The following is a 25561-nucleotide window of genomic DNA, read 5'->3' on the forward strand; positions in this document are numbered from 1 at the left end:
GTTTTCAACGTAGATAAGTGAAAATAGTTAATCATTATATTCTTTGGTTTAGGGTTTGACAACATATGTTGTACTATTGTATGTATTCTTAGTGTTAGATTTTGGAAAGCTTAAATATTTTTTTGAAAAATTAAAATTTTACCTATATGTGTTTATTTCTGTGTATAGTAAACAATTTTTAAGTTTAATTTGATTTTATGAAATGTTTAGTTAGTTAATTTAGCTTAAGAGTTATGTTTAGGGTCTAGACGACTAACATGTAAGTCGTCTCACTACAAGAAAATGTTGATATTGCGACCGATTTTTGTGTCAAAATAATTTGTCACAATATTATGACGATTTGCTGACAAATTTGTGACAAAACTATTATGTTACAAAATAGTAACTATTTAGTCATAATATTGTAACATAATAAAAAGTTACAAAAGAATGTCATAAATGATGACAAACTAGTGACGAAAAGTTCCGTCTTACATATTGTTAGTAATTATGAGACCATAACTCGTCACTAATTCGCATATATTTGTTATTAAGTGACACAACATCATCAAATTTTCTGACTATTTTTGTTAAAATTAGTTTCTTTATAATATAACATGCAAATTTTATTCACGTGAATATAACATAGTGGAGAGTCATTGATTCTTACTCTAAAAAGTTTTTTTCTCAGTTTCAAAAACTAAACCGTTACTTCTATTTGTAAACATGAGATTGGATTCTCTATATATGATCAAATTATAAAATCTAATCAAACCATTATATCTGTGTTTTTTTGTGCTAAGAATCTTAATATCATTGGTGATTGAAATTTGCTACAAAGTATTTTAACCTTTTGTTTTTGGTAAAATGGTAAAGTATTATACCAAATTTTAAATATTTTTACAGACAACACACATAGAATTTGTAGCGGATGAAACATAAAGAACTATTTTTGGGTTATTGTAGGTTCGCCAACCAATAAGAATTAGTTATTTTATATTTAGTGTCTATTAAAAAAGAAAGCAAAATATTGTTAATTTATATCATAATTTTAAAATAAGCAAAAAAATATAAAAAAATATTTTTAACACCGTCAGCAGAACACTAAACTCTAAACTCTTGAGTAAACAATAAACTGTTGGATAAATCTTAAACCCTAAATCAAAAACACTAAACCCTAAATCAAAAACACTAAACCCAAAATCTTAAAAATACTAAACCTAAGGATAAATCTTAAACTCTAAATCAAAAACACTAAACCCTAAACTCTAAATCTTGTATGTGTTTGAAGTCGGTCATGAGGATTTGAGGTTTATAAAAAAAATTGCAAAAAGGTTTATAATAATTCACATGAAAATCATTTAATATCCTCTTTTTGTATTTTATAATTATCTTTTATTTCTTTTCTTGGCCATATTATGTATTTGACAAATCATTGTATCTAAGTTTCTTTGATTACACTAGACGTACACGTATAAGTTTATGTGCACATGTGTCTCTGCAGAGACCCCATAAATAATTGAGTGAATTGGTTCAAAATCCTATAAAAAGTTAGTAATTAACAAACTACCTATAACACAAATTATGTGGGTTTTATTGTGCAACTAGGAGAATTGAAATGACAAAACAGTCCTCCTATCACTTAGAAAACAATTTAGAGTAAGCCACTAATAGGTTACAAGTTAAAATGGTTTTAAAAGAATTTGTGAGAGAGGATTGGCAATGATTAACCTAAGTATTTCCCTATCCCGTTAATCCAGCCATTTTATTTTTAAACTTAAACAAAATTTCTCTCTTTCTTTTTCATTATCGTTGTTTTCTTTCTCAATCTCCACCTTCATTTCCTGTTTCTTTTTTTTTCAATGAATCTAATCAAAATAAAAAAAAGATCATGAGTTCCTAACAATTCATGAGTTCATATGTTCTTCTGCATTTTTCTCCATTTTCTTCCTCTACATAATCATTTGATCTCACTCAACATTCATCAACACAGTCCCAAAATAAGGTTTTGAGTTCTCTCCCCCATAGTTCATTTCAAAGATTTTTTGGGTCACTCTCCGAAGATCAAGACGGTAGCGGCTCAGAACTAGTTTGCGCACAAACAGAGCAGAGATCTCATGTCAGCGTTCATCACATATAAAAGTGTCTTCAACTTGCAAAAGGCTATTTTGTAACAGAGCCACTCAAAGCACTTTCGGTGTCAAAGAGTGAGGAACACTTTTACCATAGATATTTTACTAAATGAGTGTTCTTATTCAGTCTTTGATAAAGCTACAATTTCTTATTTTTCCAGGAGATAGTTCCTTGCGTTCGTCATTGTCAAGGTGAGTGTAAAAAGAGTGTTGTAGCCTTTTTGGTCGGTTGCATAAAAGTTTAGCTTGTTTTTGGTTTGTTTTGTGGCTAAACTTTCTTGTAACCGTATATAAATATTTTAATGATGTAGTATGTTTTCTGAAAACGGTTACGTAAGAGTTTAGCGAGGTGTCATATTATTTTGGTTTGACAAGCTCTATTATAACAATTAATGTAATATATAAACTTCAATGAATAATGTAACCACCTTGTCAAATTTGTCGGTAACAAGAAAGTTTAGCTTGTTTTGGGAAGTTTTTGTGGCTAAACTTTCTTTAACCATATATGAAAAATTTCAAGGATGTAGTCTGTTTTCTGAAAACGGTTACAAATGAGTTTATCAAAATGTCGGATTGTTTTGGTTTGTCAAATTCTCTTGTAACGTTAATATAATATATAATCTTCAGTTATAGAATTAATGGAGCCACAGTTAATCTTGTGGATGTTATAACCGCAGATGAAAAATGTATTTTATACAAAAAAACATGATTGCGAGAGATAACCATAGGGAAAGTGTAGTTTGTTTAAGAAATCAACAAACATTGTCAGCTCCATCACCAACTGTCACACACTTTTCGAATCTCAAAGTGCTTATAGAGAAAACTGAACAAATAAACAAAAAAGCTCAAAGATTTTATCGTTTTAGATCTTCAAAAACAGGCCCTTGAATTGGAGAACCTCTGTTCATTTTCTTCTTCTTCGTCTTGATGTTCAACCTCAATAGACCATCTGGACAATCCTGCCAAGATAAGAAAGAAGCGAATTTTCCGAAGAATTAGAAACAAGTATTAATCTAAAGAAAGAGGACAAGCAAGAACAACAAAAGAAGGTGACAAAAACTAAAAAGCAACATTCCTACGGCTAGATTTTTTTGTGCTTAAGGCAAGCACAACCACCACGAATACCTTAACCACAACCACCATCAAAACGTGATATCCTCCACCGTGATCACCGCCGTCGTGCTGTCAAAAATAGTAAAACGGGAGAGGTTATTTCACCACAAAAAATCCATTAAACCTGTTGAGAATCGGTAGTATGATACAACAATTAAAAAGTATCGAACTGGGTAAAAGGAGGAAAGAACTTGGATTCGCAGAGATAGGAACTAAAAGCGATGGAATGGGTTGGGAGGAATGGAGTCGTGAAATTAATCAAGAATTTAAGATAGAAAGAGATGAAAATACAAAAGTTAAATATAAAAGAGGTAGTGAAAAGGCTTTACAATAGTCTAGAATTTAAAGATCAAGGGAAACAATTTAAAATACTATTATGTTTCAACTTGTCGGACACAAAAAGCTTTCGTCTAAATTTGGTTTATCAAAAATATAATTAAAAAAAGATTTAGATTACATGCAAATATTAGGTTATGGTCAGATATGGAATAGGGGTATATTGGTCATATGAGAATCGACAAATCCTAAGCAAACATCAAATGTGTATTCACTCAATTATGAGGTTTTCTTTGTGTGTGGAGTGCAATTACTCTAAGTAATTAGCTTAAGAAAAGATCCCTCCGTTGAGAAGTAGAGGGAGTCTTGACTCAACCAACACTCGCAAATTATTTAGTTTGGCATAAATTTTTTTTTTTTTTTGGAAAAAGGGTAAAAAATTTGGACCATTTCTCGATTTGTACGTGTCATCCTTGCGCAGGGGCCATGCTAATCTTTTCTGTATCGTTCCAATTTTATCGGATGTCCCCGAAGGGACCATAAAATTTATTTTATCGTTGGTGCATTCAAAAGATCAAGCCGACTATCACTTCCCAATGAGGGGTATTTTCCTTGTCAAAATTACTCAATGTAAATAAGTAAATATTTTTGTTACAATTAACCCACGACTTAAAATCAGGTAGTGTGTTTCTAATTTTTTTTTAATAGACCGCGTTAAAAATTTTAAGTGGAGCCATAACTTTTTCACTCTAGCGCTCTAAGTGTTGCCAAGTATTTCACGAACTCAATTATAACCCCAAGAAAAACACAAGTACCTGAGGCATTTGATAACTTCTGCCCCTAACAAATCTTAAAACGAAATTATATTTGTAGATTTCTTCTCTTAGCACCGGAAAAGCCTAATTTTTACTCTCTCTCTTTTGTTTGTGTGATTCTATAGCTGTCTCTGTTCGGTATAAGTTGTTGTGGAAAAGCGTTTTTGAAGCGGATGAGGCTGTTTCTTCTTATCATGACCAGATCCCCTCTGGTGTGATGATGGAGGTCCGGATCTGTTCGATCGACGGTCGTGGCTAGCCCTCTTGTCCTCTGGTTATCCTTGTTCCTGTTTTGTTCTCCTTGGTTCTCGGCTTTCTTAGATGTGTTGGTCAAATGTGCTCTTGTTATATCTGGGCTGTGTTATCTCAATCCGTACTATGCTGTATGGTAGATCCCTCTCCTTTTTAAGGATATTGTCATGTTTCTGGCTACGATTCTTCTTCATGTTCTAGTTGCGTTCTACTCAAGCCACTATTGTGGATAACCGAAGAGCAAGCAGTGTGAAGTAAAATTTACTCTAGACATGGTTTTGATCGATGTTTTGCAGGAAAAGAATCCAAAATAGTTCTTCCAGGTCATTTTGGACTGCATCAGTTCTAGATGGAGATTCACTCATCTTTTCCAGACGATGCCATGTTTTGTTTTCAAGTTATCGTCCTCAGTGTTGCTGCCCGTCTTCACCATTTGTTGTGCGTGAATTCCTCTTGACGATCCTTAGAAAAGCTTGGATTATTCTTAGCATGGTATTAGCAATGGATCTTGGTAAAATGTTAATTTCTGTGTTAGGATTGGAAAAGATCATTGTACTCTCTTTATGGTTCAATTCTAGTTTGTAATCCTTTGACAAAAAAAAAAAAGATTTCTTCTCTTATTTGTTTCTTTATCTGTCGCCTTCAGTTAGAAAGGTAATTTCTACATGATGTTGGATTTTGAGAAGTTGGTTTGAAGTTGAATTGCTAAAACTGTATCAAAGTATCGTATCCTCGCTAAAACTGTACCAACGTATCGTATCCTTATAAATTGGTTTTCTAGATGGCTCCAGCAACAATAGGTGGACGCTCTTACGGGAGATCACCGAAAGCCAAAAAAGACGAGTGCTAGTGCACGTGCTTCTCGATTGTCTAATCGCAATGGTTTAGATCTACATCAACATAGAGCTGGTTTATGTTCATATGCCAAAGTTGGATGTGCTGGTAATGTTTATATTTCCATTATTAGTTTCTCTTGATAATTTTGTATTATTTATTTTCGATGTATTTTTTAATTGTTTGTAGGAAGCAAACAACGAAGACTTCTCTTTTATTGCTGTGATGAAGAAAACACATCAAAAACCGGACGGAACTTACGTTGATGAGCGAGCTCGATTGGTTGCAGAAACTTATGGAAAGCATATAGAAGAACGTCTGGGACAACTTGAATCTTCTGGTCTACAGAATGTGACACCTGAGAATCTTGATCAGTGTGAGGAAAACGAAATTTTTATCAAGGTAACATTCTAACCTCTTGTACTACTGTAATGTTTGAATAATGTTTCAAAAAAAGTTATATTATTGATTATTTCTCTTATTTATCCTTAATGATAAACAATATATAATTGACGTACGATTATAAAATAGTAGTAGTGATATGTGTTTCTTAAGTGTCAAGTCATTTTGGTTGTGGTTTGTTTGTTACTCACTACTGCACCTGGATTTTTTGTGATGTACATAGTGGTAAATATACTACTCATTAATTATTACTACAATTTTGCATGGCTTTAGTTTTTGTTCGCATGTTTGTTATTTTTATTAGGATGCTGGAACATCTAAACAAGGACATGTCTTTGGACTTGGAGCACTACACAGTAAGGTTTTACCATCTATTGAAGCTCCATCGAATGAATCACATGCTTCCGAAGAAGTGGAAATAATAACAAAAAGATTGCAAGAGGTGGAAGCAGAGCTTAAACAGAGCTGTAAAGAAAATCTGCAGTTTGAAAAAAAAGACTTGAAAATATGGAAAAGCTTGTTCAGTCAATCACAAGTTTGAATTTCTATGTCTGGATCCACCACCAACACTATCCAGTTTCCATGGAGTACGTTCACCACATGTTCTTAGTATCTTTTATTTATGTATTTTGTTAAGGCTTTTTTCTTGTTGTTATATTTGCAAACCTACTTTGTTCTTTGATTTGGATGCTAGTTCTTATTGTATATATTTGGTGGTAATTTAACGTTTTATTATGTGTTTCATTGTATGTATTATAGATATTTGAAAAATAATTACGTAGTTACAATATATGACTAATTTGCAACAGTTTTCAGATTATTAATAATCATGAACTATAGTAGTATCAACAAAATGTCACAAATTAAAAGTTTGTGACAATATTATTACTATCTTTTGGTCACCATTCGTGACGGATTTGTGACTTTTTTCGGTCGGGGGTTTGTGACTAATGGGTGACACAAATTTGGTAAGAACTTCTAACGAATCTGTCACTAATTTTTTTGTCACGGCTCGTGACGTATATGTTACATTTTAACCGTAACAAAATGTGTCATTTTTTTGACTTTTATATTTCGTCACAATTAGTAACAAATTTACTTCCGTAGTAGATCGTCACTATAAGTGTGACGATTTTGATACAAAACATGATTTGTGACCATTTTATTGTGACTTTTTTGAATTTGTCACACATTAGTCACAATAAAAAAATTGTGACGAAAAATCTATATATTGTGACAAAAATTATAGTTGCAATAACATTATTTTCTTGTAGTGGATCTGGCGATTAGAAGACTTCACCGAAAGTCTTCTAACTTCCGCTATAAATATTTTAGTTTTCCGCTAAAAATATTGAAGTTTTCTGGGCGACTTACAAGTAAGTCGTCTAGAAATTTTTCTATTAGAAGGTTTACTTGAAAATCTTCTGAATCAAAAATATTTAATTTTATTGGAATTTTTGTCTCCTTATATAAAGAAAAATTTACACATTCTCTCTCCTCCTCTCAAATGGCTGCAACAAAAATTTATGTTCCTCATTCTAAAATTCTCCAACATCTCTCTAATCTCTTTAAACTTATAAACACCAAACTTTATATCAATTTATTGTTTTTGTCTCATGTCTTTCTCACTATTTTATCTTGTTTTGCAGGTTTTTCATCACATGGTTCTAACCTTCCAATCATTTAGATTTATTAATTTTGAATATGTATTTTTGTGTGTTCTATAAAGGTAGATCTATCTAATCTTCCACTCATTTTCTCTGTTTTTAAGCCATATGAACGTTTTTTGATATGCATGTTTTTCAGATATGGGTTTGATATACATGTTTTTCAGATCTGAAGCAGACTTTGGAAGACTTATGGGAAATCTCCTCGAAAGTCTTCTAAAATATAATGCGCATTATATTTTAGAAGACTTCCGAGAAGACTTCTCATAAGTCTTCCAAAGTCTTCTAAAATATAATGTGCTAGAAGACTTCCAGTAGAAGATGTCGAAGCTTGTCATTGTAGAGGAATGGTCGATAATAGTTTTGTTTGTGGTCTGTTTTGTGATTTGCATGTATACTCCTTTAGTTGTGATTTTTTTTGTAAATTTGAAGAGATATTAATTAAAAAATTTGGTAAATATGTTTATATTCCACAACATTATCTTGCCAAAATTACTTGACATAATTGAAGTTATTGATACAGCTTCAATACCAAAACACAATAACACAAAAAATTAATCAAATTTATTACAACTAAGCGAGAAGAATTCTGAAAAAAACTTAGTCAAATTCACAAATGATAAACTATTACATAAGTTCAAAGATAGAACACTTTTATTAGAAGACTTAAATTTAAAGCGGAAAATTGAAATATAAGCGGCAAATTTAAGCGGAAAATTAAAATTTAAACAGGAAACTCAAAATTTAAAGTGAAATTTTAAATTTCAAATTTCTTGAAAGCTAAAAAGTATATCTTATGATCTAAAAAGACACATTAAACCATGTTACTTGATATTCTTGAAGTTACTTAACACTTTTGAAAATTAAATAAACATATCTTAAAATTACTTAACAAATTTACAAAAATTAATGTAGAAGACTTCCATGAATTAAATAAAAATATATTAAAGTTATTTGAGCTCCATAGAAGTCTTCTAGAAACATTAATACACATGAATGTCGGTAAACTCATAATTAAAACTAATTAAGTTTTGAATTTCATTCAGGAGCTCAAATATCAACTAATATACATGAATTAACAAAAAAATATTTAAAATTTTTTATAGTTTTAGAGAAAATGAAAGTTTATTAAACATTGACGCAGACGGCTTCAACGGAGGTCGTCATGTAGACTTCTAGGAAGTCGTCCGTTTGGGTTAGTTTTTCAATTGATTTTTAACCTAACCGACTTACATGAAAGTCGTCCATCTTTGTTTGTTAAAAAAAAAACTCGAGACGACTTCCATGTAAGTCATCTAGGGTAAACGGGTTAGTTTTGCATTTGACCGGATTGTGTCAGAAATTTGACATTTCCTCAACGAATTACACATAAGTCGTCCAATAGAAAACTAAAAAAATCAATATTTTGTTATACCTAGACGACTTCGTGTAAATCGTTTCAGGTTAGTTTTGCAATTAAAAAATAAAACAAAATTTTTTATTTTTTTCTAGACGGCTTACCAGGAAGTTGTCCGTCCGACGACGTACATATAAGTCGTCCAAGATAAGCAAGGTTTGACCAGAATCCCAAAATAAAATCATGGACGACTTTCGTGCAAGTCGTCAATAATTTTTTTTTTTTATGTTTTATTTTTCAATTTCAAAACTAACATGAGACGGCTTACATGGAAGTCGTCTAGATATAACAAAATATTGATTTTTTTTTTTTAATTTTCTACTGGACGACTTATGGGTAAGCCATCCAGAAAAAGTCAAATTTCTAACACAATCCGGTCAAATTTAAAACTAACTCGTTTACCTTAAATGACTTACATGGAAGTTGTCTCGAATGTTTTTTTGAACAAAAAAAAGATGGACGACTTCCATGTAAGTCGTCTCTAAAAACACTTTTAAAAGTCAATTGCAAAACTAACCTATGCATTGATCGGAAGACTTCCATGTAAGTCGTCTACAGCCAGAAGACTTACCCGGAAGTTGTCTAGGCGAACAAATCTGGAAAAAAAATGATTTCATAGTTTCAACCAGTGAGATAACTTGTTTCGCACACATAAGTCTTCTCCAAGCACTCAGAATCTCCAACAAAAGTGACCCACCAACAATCGTAAACTTCAATGGCTCTATGAACCATTAAAATTTTAGAATCAAAATCTTGGTTTTTTTAGATGAATATGAAGAGAAAGTGAAAGAGATGTTGTTTTTGGTTCATAAGAATTGAGAAAGAAGAAGTACAAATCGATTTGAAGTGCATTAAGAGCTTCAAATTGGTTGTTCACGGTGGTTGGTGTATTGATGGCAATGACAATCTTGTAAATATTTGAAGATAATGAGGTTGAGAGATTAAAAATGCCATTTTCGAAAGAAAAAAAAAATTAATGGTATTTTCGTGAATAATTTAAATTTGTAGAGTAAATAAAGTAAATGAAATGTTTAAAAAAAACATATGTTAGTTTTGTTGTTTAATTTGAGTTTTAAGTCAATTTTGAAAAAAGCCCGTAGATTTTATTTAGAGAGAACGTTGCACGTGAATTTCTAATCATATCAGATCAAATCTACCACTTACCCTCGGGCCAAATCAAACCACTATAATATTAGTTTTTACTTTTTAATTATTATAATTGTTATTGAATACATTTGCATGTAGTATTATTAGTATATTATGATTTAAGTTTACAAAAAATATACTAATAATATTGAGCAAGACATATGAAAAAAGTTCTTATAGAGTTATGCTACATAACATAAACAATATAGTAAAAATGTTTAATACAAAACCAAGACAAGGCAAATACATATTAAAAAAAAAAAAATTGCCACAAATACCACTTTCATAGTACCATTTTTCATATTTACACTAATCACTTTTATCCTTACTTTTAATGAAGGGTAAAAGACATTTATACCCATAGGATTAATTAATCTAGATTTAAGGTTTAGAGTTAAGGGGTAAGATAGGGTTTTTGGAATATGAAATTTAGGATTCTAATAAAAATATAAATAAATACTTTAAAAAAATTAAAAAATAGTTTCAAACATAATTTTTCTTTTTCAAAATGAAAATTTGAAAAAATATAATAAAAATTTCGAAAAAAAAAGATTGTAAAAAAGTTCGAATTTGAAAAAGAACAAGGGGATATATGTTCTGCACGATGTGGAGCGGAAGAGGAATCGATCAACCATGTATTTTTTGAGTGTCTTCCAGCAATTCAGGTGTGGGCTCTTTCCAAGGTACCTTCAAACCCAATCATTTTCCCCACAAGCTCCCTCTTCACAAATGTGGATCATCTCTTTTGGCGAGTCATCCCGCAGAAAGAGGATCATCAATTCGCGTGGATACTATGGTATATTTGGAAAGGAAGGAATAGTAATTTTTTTAGTAATTTGGATATGGATCCTCGAGATACGCTCAAATTGGCAGAAACAGAATCAACACTCTGGGCTGAGACACATGTATCCAAGGAAAACAGGAGAGTCTTACCCATCGATTCCAGGAAGATGGTGCTTCACAGATGGCTCTTGGAAGGAGAATGATATTTTCTCAGGACAAAGTTGGCTTAGTACTTTAGAAGGTTTTGCTAGTTTGTTGGAGGCGAGGAATGTACGGGCTTGTCTAACTCCTCTGCATGCGGAGATGGAAGCTTTATTATGGGCAATGGAATGCATGAAAAATTTACGTCAATTCCAGGTTACGTTTGCAACGGATTCTCAATTGGTAAAGATGGTTTCAGAACCAGAAGAATGACCAGCATTTGCAAATTATTTGGAAGATATCAAGAACCTGAGAGAGAGTTTCATTAGATCAGAGATCATCTATGTACCAGGGACCAAAATTCAACGGCGGATAGCCTAGCACGCAGTGTCAGGAAACAACCGTATTTCGTCGTTCACATGGATCAGGATCTCCCGGTGTGGTTCACAGAGTTAGTATGAGTCTGTTTTTGATGACAAAAAAAAAGAATAATTCGAAAACATAATTTTTTTTATGTTTTTTTTAATTTCTTAAAATAATGATTTATTATATATAGAGAGAATAATGATATAAGAGTCTTTTGCCACTTAATGAAGAAGATATTTTTGAAAATGTCCCTTTAGTAATGGTAAAAATGAAAAGTGGTACCATAAAAGTGGTAAACATGAAATTTCCCAAAATAAAAATTGACGTCGATGACCTTATCAAATTGTAGATTTTATATACAATATCACTTTTAGATGAACATTTAACGGTTATATGAGAAATTTTACTATATGAAAACATTTTAAAATAACAATCATTCTTAAGTTTGGTCTATCACACATAAAATAAACATTCAGGCACGGGCACACAAATTAAAATCTAGTTAAATTTTAAAGTTAATGTACATATTATTTTTGAGTAAATCCTACGTCGAAATTTCATAAAGATTAAGTCTTTACAAAAATCTGAATCAAATTCTGAAATGTTCTTCACCCAAAAATTTTAATCTAATATATTCTTAGTATTATTTGTTTCTTTTCATTTATTTTTATTTCAAAATGACAAAAAATCACTTTTGTCTTTAATGAAATATATTATTTATGATTTACGCCACTAAACCTTATTATTCGTGGAAGCTCCCTTATTCCAGTAGTTTGACTAAAAGTTCATTAATGATTTTACAATAAAAGGTTTGGGGTTCAAACTCCATAAAACGCAAATTATACAGATTACGGAGAAAAAATGTTACAAGAGGTCTTCAGCATGGTGCAAAGGCGTATCAACGAATATGGATCTCATAGGACGGCTCAGAGTGACGCAGTCAGACGTGCATTCTCATATGATGGTAGAATTTTCGGCCGTAGAATCGTCTATATAATATTTCTTATCGTTGTAATAACATAATTCATCAGACGTTAAAAAAAATAACCTTATTATTTTCTTCCTATTTTGTTTCGCTACGCTTTCATTCTCCTATTCCTTTTCTTTTCTTCATTCTTTCATTTTCTTTCTCTCTGTCACTTCCCACTAATCTTCATCCAAATTTCTTTCTTCTCTTATTTATTTCAATTTATTATAATCATCCATCAATTTCTTTCCATTCTTTTTCTTTTATGTTCCTTTGATTTTTTCCTTTTGTTCATCCGATCTTCGATTATGTATTTCTTCGTTCTGCTTTTTTTTTCTGTTTAGATTCATTTTTATTTTTGCATGTTTTCTTTAGATTTTCGTGTTCTTCTCCTTCGATCTTCTCTTCTTTTATGTATTTTCAGTATTTGGAAACTAGAAACGTAGATGTAAAACTAGAATTCAGATGTAAAACTAGAATTCAGAAAAACAGTTTACCAAATTTTACTATCGATCAAGCACAACTTGATAAAACTGTATAACTTAAACAATGATACAACTTGGTATGATTACAATTCTAGTTTTACCAAGTTATACCATGAAATTTCAAATCTAAAATTTTAAAATGTAAAATTTATATTACGGGAGAAAAGTAATGTTTCTTATATCCAACCTGCACACTGAAACAGATTACTCTTCGCCACCGGGTCATTAGATCGACTGCGATTGAACCACATGTCAATAGATTAATAAATCGTAATATATAGTTATATATGAACATAATATTATTAACCATCGTAATATAAAATGATTTCAAGTATTATTTACAAAATATAATTAATATTACAAGTTTTATTTTACTTTCAATTTTCATCCACCATAAACTTAATTAATTTTTAATACCAAATAAGAAATTTGGCTAAAAATAATAATACAAATATAAACAGATAATAGATTTTCATTAAAAAAAATTTTAGTGTTATATCAATAAATTTTGGTCTTCTTTGTTATCATTTTCTTCATTTTTTCGAATGCATAGTACATCTTTTGTTAAAGTCTAAAGTTGAAAAAAAAAAAATTTATAAATACATATTAATTTTTGGAATACATAGAATCACAACTTTTGGGGTTTATTAATTTTTTTTGTAATATTAAAAGTATATGAAAAGTTCAAACAAATATTTTTATAAATATTATCAAAAAAATTGTTTAACCGGGTCAGCTGGTGTCGGATAACGAGTTAGTGCTGGATTCCAGATTTTATCAGATTTTTCATTAACGAGGTTTTACGAAAAACCCGAACCAGATTATTTCTAAATTATCCAGTTTACCGGTTTGACAGCGGATTCGGATTGGATACAAAAACACCGGAGAAAGCATAAGAGTAAAATTGGAATTGTCTTACTATCTCACATTTAGTAAGAGTATCTGATTATTTTTGGCTTGTTCCGTGCAAGAGCATCTCCAAAAAGATTTTTTATTTTAGAGTTTTTAAAACTCTATATTTGAAATTTTAAGATGTTATTGTCCAAAATCAAAACTTCAAATTTAACTTCAAAATTATTTTTATTTTAGAGTATGGTCCTTATTTTTATCATAGTTAATATAAATTCATAAATCTTTTATAAATAACTAGCACATATATAAAAATATTACAGTAATATTAATTACTAAAAGTTTCCACTAAAATATAAAATTATAAATAGAAATAGATAATTAAATATTAAACTACAAAAAAATACTACATTATTACATAAAATTATTTCCGTAATGTTTCATCTTCCGTATCACAAATTTTTTTAGGAAAATATTTTAGAGATTTTAGAGGTTCCGGAGAAAACTATACTATTTGTATTGTCGTGATATTTAAATTTATGTAATAATTATGTCTTCATGTATCTTTAAAAGAAAATTATTAAGTTTCTTTGTAATATTCTTGTTGTCTCATTCTAGTTTTAAAACATTATAAATCTTATTTTAATTTATTTGTTTAATTTTATGTGTAAAAATTTGTGTTTATAAAAATAAATTTGAAATATTTATGATATAAAAATGTTTTAAAGATTAAAACGATAAATTAAGAATACTTAATAATCATAAATGTGATGTATAATTAATTATAAGGACCGAAATGTAAATAAAAAATGAAACTTATGAAGTTTCACTCTTTAAAACTCCAAATTTGATGTTTTGTGTTGTAAAAGAATAGGGAATTCTTCTGTATATTATTAATGAATCATAAGGTTCCTTATATAGGGATTACAAAGAATAGATAAAAGGAAAGTATCCAAAACCTAATACAACTGGAAATAAGAAAACTACTAAAACAGAGAAAGAGAAACCGGTAAGTCTTGGCCGACTAGGAAGTCCTGGCCGCCTCTCCTTCTGCGTGTGGGCCTTGTCATGGCCGATGGGCTTTCTCTTCTGGTCTTGGTTATGGGTCATCTAGTTAATGATTTATAACACTCCCCATCAGATGCCATAACTATATGAGTTTGTAACATGCTTATTGTTGCCTCGTTAAAACCTTTCTAGGAAAACCAAAAACCCAATGTGGGAAAAATGGAAACCATAGATAGGAAAAAGAGTACAACGCATGAAACTCCCCCTGATGAATGCATCACTGAAGATCCTTCAGTTGGCGCATTCTTATCTGATAAATGAGCTTCTTGAACGTTGAGGTTGACAAAGACTTGGTGAAAAGATCGGCTGAATTGTCACTGGACCGAACTTGAACCACTTGAACTTCTTTGGCCTTCTGCAGGTCGTGGGTGAAGAAGAATTTGGGCAAGATATGCTTTGTCCTATCTCCCTTGATGTATCCATCTTTGAGCTGAGCTATGCAAGCTGCATTGCCCTCATAGATGATTGTTGGATCTTCCTTTCCCACGGCCAAACCACTCTCTACACGGACGTGGCCGGCCATGTTCCTCAACCACACAAGCTCACGGCTTGCTTCATACATTGCTATGATCTCGGCATGATTAGAAGATGTGGCCACTAAGGATTGTTTTGTAGAATGCCAGCATATTGCTGCTCCACCATGTATAAAACATATCCAGTCTGAGATCTAGCATTATGTGGATCAGATAAGTATCATGCATCAGTATACCCAACCAAACTCTCTCTTGGCCGGTTGGTATAGAACAAACCGATATCTTTTGTTCCTTGCAGGTATCTGAACAAATGTTTTATTCCATTCCAGTGCCTCTGAGTTGGACAAGAGCTAAATATAGATAATAGATTCATGGCAAAACAAATGTCTGGTCTAGTGTGGCTAGCCAAGTACATTAAAGCTCCAATGGCACTGAAGTAAGGCACTTCCGGACCGAGTACTTTCTCGTCTGGTTTCTTTGGTCCGAACGGATCCTTCTCTAGGTCTAAGGACCTCACGACCATAGGACTCGACAGGGGACGAGCCTGGTCCATATTAAACTTCTTGAGTATCTTTTCTGTATATGCCAACTGATGCACAAGGATTCCATTGTTTACATACTCAAGTTGCAGTCCCAAACATAACTTAGTTTTTCCTAAGTCTTTCATTTCGAATTCTTTCTTTAGACATTCAACTGTTTGGGAAATCTCTCCAGAGGTTCCTATAATATTCAGGTCGTCCACATATACCGACATGATTACAAAGCCCTTGTTGTCGAATTTCTTGATAAAAATACATGGACTTATTGGATCGTTCTTATAACCCTCTTTCACTAGGTACTCTGATAATCTATTGTACCACATTCGACCTGATTGTTTCAAACCGTACAAGGCTTTATTCAGCTTAATACAATACTGTTCTCGAGAACATTTCTTATCTTTGAGCTCAATACCCTCTGGAACTCTCATATAGATTTCATTATCCAGTGGTCCGTACAAGTACGCAGTCACTACATCCATTAGGCGTAAATCCAAGTTTTCTTTTATGGCCAGACTGATTAGAAATCATAATGTAGTTGCATCCACCACAGGGGAGTACGTCTCCTCATAATCTATTCCTGGTCTCTGTGAGAATCCTTGTGCAACAAGCCGTGCTTTATATCTCACTACTTCTCCTTTCTCATTTCTTTTCCTCACAAAGACCCATTTGTATCCACTGGTTTGACATCTCTTGGTATCACAATTATAGGTCCAAAAACGCCTTTTTTCTTTAATGATTCTAACTCCACGTTTATAGCTTCTTTCCATTTGATCCAATCTGATCTTTGCATGCATTCATATATGGACGTGGGTTCTAGATCCTCATATATATCCATGATCTCAAGTGCTACCTTGTATGCAAATATATCATCGACGTCGATATCTTTTATGTTCCATTGTGTTCTAGACATTATATAATTGATCGAGATCTCTTGATTATCCAGACCTGGTGTACCATGAAGTTCAGCGTCCTGAACCTCATTGTATGGTACCATTGGTCGAACCGGTTCATTCGGTATGGCCGGCCCACTCGGCTCGACCAGTTCGGTCGGCACGGCCGGTCCATCTATGTCATGGACGGTTTCCTTAATGCTCTCGGATCCAGCACTTCTCTTGGACTTCCGAGGTTGTTTATCTTTGGAGCCAATAGGTCTTACCACGCTTTAAACATTGGTTAGACTCTGTAGCCACTTGACCTTGTCCCTTTTGGACTTCTATTCTTATAGGTGCATTACAAGCCGGTATGTATGACTTAGTCACTCTATTCGGGTCAACAAATGAATCTGGCAACTGATTAGCTAGCTTTTGTAGATGTATAATATTTTGGACTTCCATATCACATTTTTTAGTCCGAGGATCTTGCCAAGATATTGATGGTCGAGACCATTCTATTTATTTTATCAACCGGCTGTTCTCTCCCCCTAAGGTCGGATATGTGGACTCATCAAAGTGTGAGTTTGCGTATCTGGCCTTAAATAAATCACCTGTGGTTGGCTCAAGATACTTTATAATGGTTGGGAAGTCATATCCAACATATATTCTCATCTTTCTCTGCGGTCCCATTTTAGTTTTCTGTGGTGGAGCAATTGGAACGTAAACGGCACATCCAAATGTTTTGATGTGGGACACGTCTGGCTCATGACCCGTGAGTAATTGGGATGGTGAATATCTATGCTCATTAGATGGCCTGATGCGAATCAGTTCTGCTGCATGTAATATTGCATGTCCCCATGCTGATACCGGGAGTTTAGACCTCATGAGTAATGGTCGAGCAATCAGCTTTATACGTTTAATAAAAGACTCGGCCAAGCCGTTCTGTGTATGTACATATGCCACGGAGTGTTCCACACTTACCCCTATGGACATACAGTACTCATTAAACGTCTGGGACGTGAACTCACCAGCATTGTCTAGACGTATAGTCTTTAAAGGAAAATCTGGAAAATGTGCTCTCAGTCTTATGATCTGAGCAAGCAGCCTTGCAAATGCCAAATTTAGTGTGGATAGTAGGCAAATGCGACCATCTGGTCGATGCATCAATCAGGACCATGAAATATCTAAATGTCCCACAAGGTGGGTGTATTGGTCCACATATATCTCCCTGAATCCTTTCCAGAAAATTTATGATTTCCTTATTCACTTTGACTGGTGATGGCCTAGTAATGAGTTTTCCTTGTGTACATGCTACACATGTGAGATTGTTTGGGATAACTCCTTTGAATGTGTTCCCTTGAGAATTCATTATCAATTCTCGCATCATACTAGTACCGGAATGGCCAAGCCGGTTATGCCATAGAGTGAAATTTTCACAGGCATTAGCCTCGATCATACTGATCTTTGCATAGTATAAACCAGTAGACATTGCAGGTATGGTTTCTAGGATCTTTCTATTGCCTTGGGTGATCGAAATGATATTAAGGAACTCTTTACTTCCTTCTTCCCATGTTTCAAGGTGGAAACCGTTGATCCTTATGTCCTTGAAATTCAATAAGCTCCTTTTAGAGCTGGGAGAATATAAGGCATTTTTGATCTCTAGATGAGTGCCCTTAGGTATCAATATATATGCCTGGCCATGACCTTCAATCAGGCTGGCTACACCCGCAATGGTATGTATATTGGCATTTTGCATTGTGAGATTTATGAAATATCTTTTGTCTCTAAGAATTGTGTGACTTGATCCACTATCCACCACAAGTATACTCATCTCATCATTCATTTCTATATATAAAAGATTTATACTCTCAGAGACTTTTATAAAACTTTAAAATAAAACTTCATATTATAAATTCAAAACATCAAATAGTAATGAAACACAAAGCAATCATAAAGCAATCAAATAAAATTTGAATTTAGTCTTTAAGACAATCTGATGTCTCATGATCCATAAGATCATCCTTTTCGTGGTCGAAATCATCATCAGCATCATTCCCATTGTCATGAACATATGGGCTTCTGAGTTCTTGTTCTTAAGGCTCTCTTGATAGAGTTCACATAAATGCTTAGGAGTTCTACAATTCTTGGCCCAATGGTTACTCATCCCGCACCTGTGACAAATGGATTTGGTCGAGTAAGACGGCTTGGATATGACGCCTCGACCGCAGCCAAAATTGGCTCTTCCACGGCCATAGCTGGAACCATGACTACGATTATTGTGGTTTCCATACCCTCGGCCATATGAGTAGTTGTCACGACCACCACGTCCCTTGTACCCACCACGGCCTCTGCCGTGTGATCTCCTTTCATTATAGACGTGGTTTCTTTCTTTGGGATCTTTCTTTTCATGTTCAGCCTTGTGAGCTTCTGGTAATGGTGCTGATCCTGGAGGTCTCATCTCACTGTTCTTCATCAGGAGTTCATTATTAGCCTCAGCCAGAAGTAGACACGAGATCAGATTAGTGTATGTGGTGAAGCCTCTCTCTCTATACTGCTGTTGCAGCAACACATTTGTGGAATGGAACGTAGAGAAGGTCTTATCCAGTAACTCTTTCTCGGTTACTTCTTCACCACAAAGTCTCATCATTGAAACTATTTTGAACAATACCGAATTGTATTCATCCACAGACTTATAGTCCATGAATCTGAGATTTTTCCACTCATATCTAGCCTTTGGTAGTAGTACCGTTTTCTGGTGATCATATCTACGCTGTAAAGCGGTCCAAAGGTCTAGTGGATTTTCTATTGTAAGGTACTGATCTTTTAAACCTTCAATGAGATGGTGGCGTATAATACTTATAGCCCTATACCGATTCTTATCATTCTCATTGTTGCCCTCGATGATAGTATCACCGAGTCTCTTTGACCTCAGGTTGATCTTTGTATCTAGCGCCCACTGCAAATAGTTATCTCCAGAGAGATTAAGGGCTGCGTAGTCTAGGTTTGAAATTTTCGACATCTGATCACATTATCATTATTAGGGTTTTATAATGTGATCCTTCGACCATAAGACAAACAAGAATCTCGGCTACAATCAAGCCTTATGCGGCCATAACTCAATCAAAAGAATCGTTCATATGAAACCTACTTGACCATGGTGCAAACAATCCTAATTCATGTTTCTATATGAGACAGAGAGATTAGGCCACACAGCCATATGCTTTTATTAATGAAATCAATTCGAGTTTGTATAATCTATATGTTGGTCGATAAACAAGACGAATGCAATTCATATTCAGATTTAGATGTCATGCAAACAACCTTATCCAATTCGATTTCTATTGGATTCAATTTATAAATTTAGGGTTTCAAATTTAATCAATACAAACCGCCGGTTTAATCAATATGAAATCAAGGTTTCAAGGCCTTTAGAATTTAAATTCGAGATTAGATTATTCAACCAATCTATCAATCCTAAAACCTCAGATCATCAATCATTCAAACGAGATCAATTAAAATTGGATTCAAACTATAGGTTTTAGGGTTTCGATTCTAGAATTAGGGTTTCTTAAATTCAGATCAGGAACAATCAATAAAAATAATCAACAAGTTCTAAGGAATCGATTTTTCTGTCTAGGTATGAGATTACCGATTTAGGTTATATTGATTTTAGGGTTTTGATCAAGAACATGGGATTCCATAATGATAGATTAGGGGTTTTAGGTTCTGATCATTATGTTTTCAGATTTAGTCTTTATACCTTTGTTTTGTAGGGTTGAATCGGACCTCCTAAGATCTGAGACGAGCTGAGACGGATGGACGCAGGACGGCTCCTGTCGGGTCGCAGGCCGAGAGCGATCGCGAGCTGATGCTGTCACGGGTGTGTTTGCGTCTAATCGGGATCGTGATCTGAGATGGATGCAAGCTGAGCTGATAGGCCGAGGACGTTGGACACGAACAGGGAACGTCTAGGAGCTGAGCTTGATCGGAGTTGAGACGAGACGGAGGTCGTCTAGGATCGTCGCCGCCGGCTTAGGTTTTTAGGGTTTGGGAGTTTCGATTTTGTCTCAGGGTTTTTGGAGTCTATCGTGCTGATAAAATGTTGTAAAAGAATAGGAAATTCTTCTGTATATTATTAATGAATCAAAAGGTTCCTTATATAGGGATTACAAAGAATAGATAAAAGGAACGTATTCAAAACCTAATACAACTGGAAATAGGAAAACTACTAAAACAGAGAAAAAGAAACTGGTAAGTCTTGGCCGAATAGGAAGTTCTGGCCGCCTCTCCTTCTGCGTGTGGGCCTTGCCATGGCCGATAGGCTTTTTCTCTTTTGGTCTGGACCATCCACAAAAAAATTTTTTGGGAGAACAAAAAATTCTATATTGAGAGTCATAGTTTTTTTTTTTTTTTTTTTGGAGTTGAAGATGTTTGAATATAACAAAGAAGATGAGACAAAGCTAAGCTAAGTATGAGAGACAACACAACCAAATGTGTTTTCATGTTCAAATCACAAAACTTTTGAATCGGCGGAGCTTTTCTTGCCGACCTAGTTTTGTTCAAGAACAAACTTCTTCTCCGCTGTATGATTCTGGGAGTTTATATGGCAAATATTTCATCACTAATAGCGTCTATAGCCTCTTGCGTCTCGATTTTCAAATGCCGTGCGCTTCACTGTAGGGTAGTGAAGACTATGAGTTACCGCCATGGGTTCATTGGAGACCAGCTTGTCGGATGTTACTTGAGACTGGGTCATGAAGTTTGCGCAGAGAAGCTGTTCGATGAAATGCCTGAGAGAGATTTAGTCTCTTGGAACTCTTTGATATCCGGGTATTCAGGGAGAGGTTATCTGGGTAAATGTTTGAAGGGTTTATCTAAGATGATGAGATCTGAGGTGGTTTTAGGGTTTAGACCTAATGAAGTGACGTTTTTGTCGATTATTTCGGCTTGTGTTCATGGAAAGAGTAGAGAAGAAGGACGTTGCGTTCATGGGCTTGTGATGAAATATGGTGTGCTTGAGGAGGTGAAAGTTGTGAATGCTCTTATCAACTGGTATGGAAAGGCTGGAGATTTGAGTTCATCTTGTAAATTGTTTGAGGATTTGAGTGTAAAGAATGTGGTTTCTTGGAATACAATGATTGTGGTTTACTTGCAAAACGGTTTAGCTGAAGAAGGTCTGGGTTGCTTCAACGTTAGCAGAGCGGTTGGGAATAAGGCTGATCACGCTGCTTTTCTTGCTGTTCTCCGTGTCTGTGAAGCTATCGGGGCAGTGAAAGTAGCGCAAGGGATTCACGGGATGATCTTGTGTTGTGGGTTTAATGCAAACATGTGTATAACGACTGCGTTATTAGACTTGTATGCAAAACTAGGGAGGTTGGAGGATTCGTCTAAGGTGTTTCTTGAGATTATTTCTCCAGATAGTGTGGCGTGGACTGCAATGCTTGCTGCTTATGCCACTCATGGTTATGGAAGAGACGCTATCAGGCACTTTGAGCTCATGGTTGATCACTATGGTATTAGTCCTGATCATGTAACCTTCACCCACTTGTTGAGTGCTTGTAGTCACTCGGGTCTTGTCGACGAAGGGAAGCATTATTTCGAAACAATGCTGGAAAGATACAGAGTTGAGCCGAGGTTAGATCACTACTCATGTATGGTTGATCTGATGGGTCGATCCGGGTTTCTTCAGGAAGCTTATGGATTGATCAAAGAGATGCCAATGGAGCCAAGTTCTGGTGTTTGGGGAGCTTTGCTTGGTGCTTGTAGGGTTTATGGAGATACCAAACTCGGTAAAGAAGCTGCAGAGAGATTGTTTGAGTTAGAGCCTTGTGATGGTAGAAACTACATAATGCTAGCAAATATCTATTCAGCTTCTGGTCAATGGAAAGATGCTTCAAGAGTAAGGAATCTGATGAAACAGAAAGGTCTTGTAAGAGCTTCAGGGTGTAGCTACATTGAACATGGTAATAAGATTCATAAGTTTGTTGTTGGAGATTGGTCTCACCCTGAATCAGAGAAGATACAGAAGAAGCTGAAAGAGATTAGAAAGAAGATGAAGAAGGAATTAGGATATAAATCAAGAACAGAGTTTGTGTTACATGATGTTGATGAAGATGTGAAAGAGGAAATGATTAATCAACATAGCGAGAAGATTGCAATGGCGTTTGGGCTTCTGGTGATTAGTCCAATGGAGCCAATAATCATAAGGAAAAATCTTAGAATATGTGGAGATTGTCATGAAACAGCAAAAGCAATATCTTTGATGGAGGAAAGGAGACTCATTATTAGAGATTCAAAGAGGTTTCATCATTTCTCAGAAGGCTCTTGCTCTTGCAGAGATTACTGGTAGTATCTCAATTCACACCCTCTTGAATGTTTAGTTATACTGTTTTAACTGTATATATGAAGAGCATACACACAAAGAAAAAATAAAGTGTGTAAATCAAATATTGAATGACATAGTAACAATGAACCATTCTGAGCTTTTGACACGAAGAAATTATTGAATATTCAAGTACGCCACTTGCGATCTTGCATGAAAATACACAGACGCTACATTTCATGATTTTGACTTAGAAACAAAAAAGAGCTTAACATTGTAGTAGTGAAATGTCCAGGAGAAGTAAAAGGACATCACAGTGAAAGTTACATAACTTGCCCTCAAAACAGGACTTCATCATGCTGCGGCCGTCCTCTGAGTAGTCTCATGACCCTTAGTAGTAGTATCATGGGTCTTAGAGATATCATACTGTTTAGCTTCCTGTGCCTTATTCTGCACGTGCTGCCCCATTTCTTTTCCCTTCTGTCCAGCGTAGCCAACAGCATCCGCCATTCTCTTCTTAGCATACTCCAACTGCTCAGGCACACTACTCTTCCTGGTCCCACGAAGGTAGTTCAGGACCCAAGAGACTGAGCTAAGCCCCGTTAGACCGAACATTCCAGAGGCCAAGAATCCTGTCGCTGCAAGCCCGATGGTTAGAGCCGCTGGGACTATGACCGGGCTGAAGAGGAGGAAAAGTGGTATAGAGATCAGTAAACCTATCACCGAACCCGCCAAAAGTAAACCGGCTATGGCAAGCAGCGAACCAACGATAGGGACCCCCACCAAAAAGGATAACACCTTTCATAAATGATTTTTGATTAGCAACCATCATTATAGAATCAAGAAAAGCGTATATAAACATGCAATCATTTTTATAACATTAATAAGATCACGAAAAGCGTGTATAACCAATTATTTTTCATGTTCTTACTTCTTACCAGCTTGTGTTTATTAACAACTGGTAAATGAGTCTACACCTATCAGAAAAGTTTTAGCTCATTTTAAAGTAATGCTTGGCTAATTAACAACGGTAATAATAAGATTGAGAAAATGTATAATATATTGTATTGCATGTATCGATCAATGTTAGGTAGACATTTTCAAAAACTATATTACATAAACATTCATAATAGTTAGATCATGGACCATTTTTGCAGTATCAAATTTTGTCTAAAGAATAGTAACATGTAGTATGCGCGTCATAAACTTCCTATGTATTGGGATTATGTAGAAATCAATTGGTTATAAGGCTTAATCTCTAAAGAATGTTAAAAAAATATATAAACTACCATATCGAAAAATGGAGTCCAGTAAATTTAAAATACTATGCATGAAATTAAGAAAATGTATTAACATTGAGAATGTAAAAAAAAACGTTACTTGGGTGCTAGATGGGCCACGTTCAGGCATCATGCTTTTGTAACCTTCAGCACCGTATCCTCCACCCCTGCCACCATAGCCGCCTGCACCACCACCGCCTTCATACTGAATACTAACTCGTCCGCCTTCATACGGCGACTGAAATTGCAAGTGCCTATCAGTACGGTCGACGCGATGTGTATCCGCCATTAAGATAATTTTGAGTAGTGTCTAGTTTTTCTTTGATCGTCTTTTTGTTCTTAGTTTGCGAAGGTCTCTTTATAGATGGAGTTGGAGCGATGAGAAGAGGACACCTAAGACGGTGAGATGTTAGAGTAGTAGAGAAGTGGCTTTGCATGGTTTCCAGGTTGCAACTTCTTTCTTCTTTCTTCTTTCTTCTTTCTTCTTTCTTCTTTTCCTTTTATATTTTATTACACGAGATATCTAAAAGATGTTTTCGCTTTTTTCGCTGACATAAATTTAAAACAGGTCAAAAGATTTCTCGGCCATGCATTAGTTCATTTCGAAGTTGTCTGAACATTTTAAAGATGCTGACCTGTGAAATACTTTTTTATGCATATAGATTATTAAAATGTCTCTTATTTTAATGCATGATTTTCGTAAATAAAATACGTTTTACTATCTCAAATTTATAACTTCATTTTTAATTTATTTTTACTCTGATTATAAGGTCCAGTGGTTTAACTAAAGATTCGTTAATGTTTATATATCCGGACTACACCCGGAGGCCGGAAAAAGCATGACGCAAAGAGTACCATCAAAACATGGATCCTATAGGACGGCTCATGTGATGCAATCCTCACACGGCAGGTAGAATTGCCGGATGTATAATCGTTTATAATATTTCTCATAATTATTATAGCATAATTATCAATTGTTAAACAAAAAATGCTAATCACAATTTATTTATTTATAAAATATTGGCTTATCATATCTAATATTTTTAAGTTTACAAACACGTGTTAAACATATTTATACTGCTATTGGATATGGGTTTCACTCCACTCCAGATCCTGTCTATATTCAGTCCAATATCATAAGATTCAAGAGAAGACAATACATCCATATAGGTCGAAGGTCCATCTTGTGTTGGCTAACCAATTCCTACCGAGCTGACCATATCAAACCGACACGTAAATGAGATTAAGTGATTGAAGACAATCATAAAGACATCTAATACTCGCCGGAGATTATGATCCACACCTTTCAAAGCCAATAAAAGAAGCTTACCGGTTTGTCGGCCGTCTTCAGCTTATCAATTATGTGGTTATAAGTATTGTCAATTTTTGGAGCTCAATACTATT

The 25561-nt window shown here is 34.3% G+C and overlaps 3 protein-coding genes, 2 long non-coding RNA genes and 1 other non-coding gene across 6 annotated transcripts; 2 read left to right on the forward strand and 4 right to left on the reverse strand.

The window, feature by feature from the left end:
• Window positions 1-1140: 1140 nt before the first annotated feature.
• LOC125588799 lies at window positions 1141-3170 on the forward strand. Its single transcript, XR_007324965.1, has 2 exons — window positions 1141-2186; window positions 2273-3170. It is a non-coding gene; the product is annotated as an uncharacterized LOC125588799 (long non-coding RNA).
• Window positions 2788-7489, reverse strand: LOC125588798. The gene is made up of 2 exons (XR_007324964.1): window positions 3237-7489; window positions 2788-3070 (listed from the first exon to the last, which is right to left on the reverse strand). It is a non-coding gene; the product is annotated as an uncharacterized LOC125588798 (long non-coding RNA).
• LOC125589509 lies at window positions 3936-4038 on the reverse strand. The gene has a single exon (XR_007325693.1). It is a non-coding gene; the product is annotated as a U6 spliceosomal RNA (small nuclear RNA).
• Window positions 7490-18503: 11014 nt separating the features above from the next.
• On the reverse strand, window positions 18504-19199 carry LOC106369854. The gene has a single exon (XM_013809956.2). It carries the CDS (start codon window positions 19197-19199, stop codon window positions 18504-18506), a length of 696 nt encoding a protein of 231 aa, XP_013665410.2.
• A 548-nt stretch (window positions 19200-19747) lies between these two features.
• LOC106402819 (pentatricopeptide repeat-containing protein At5g40410, mitochondrial-like) lies at window positions 19748-23054 on the forward strand. Its single transcript, XM_013843614.3, has one exon. It carries the CDS (start codon window positions 21141-21143, stop codon window positions 22902-22904), a length of 1764 nt encoding a protein of 587 aa, XP_013699068.2. The 5' UTR covers window positions 19748-21140; the 3' UTR covers window positions 22905-23054.
• On the reverse strand, window positions 23046-24486 carry LOC106402820 (oleosin 21.2 kDa-like). The gene is given in 2 exon segments (NM_001315556.1): window positions 23046-23675; window positions 24258-24486. Coding segments are annotated over 2 exon segments (633 nt in total). The 5' UTR covers window positions 24447-24486; the 3' UTR covers window positions 23046-23231.
• Between the last annotated feature and the right edge of the window lie 1075 nt (window positions 24487-25561).

This window comes from Brassica napus, chromosome C6 (assembly GCF_020379485.1).
Source record: "Brassica napus cultivar Da-Ae chromosome C6, Da-Ae, whole genome shotgun sequence".
NCBI classification, from domain to species: domain Eukaryota; kingdom Viridiplantae; phylum Streptophyta; class Magnoliopsida; order Brassicales; family Brassicaceae; genus Brassica; species Brassica napus.

What these genes read in the sequence shown, in the direction of transcription:
- LOC106402819 (XM_013843614.3), top strand. Translation starts at nt 21,141, where the DNA reads ATGATTCTGGGAGTTTATATGGCAAATATTTCATCACTAATAGCGTCT.
- LOC106369854 (XM_013809956.2), bottom strand. Translation starts at nt 19,199, where the DNA reads ATGAGACTTTGTGGTGAAGAAGTAACCGAGAAAGAGTTACTGGATAAG.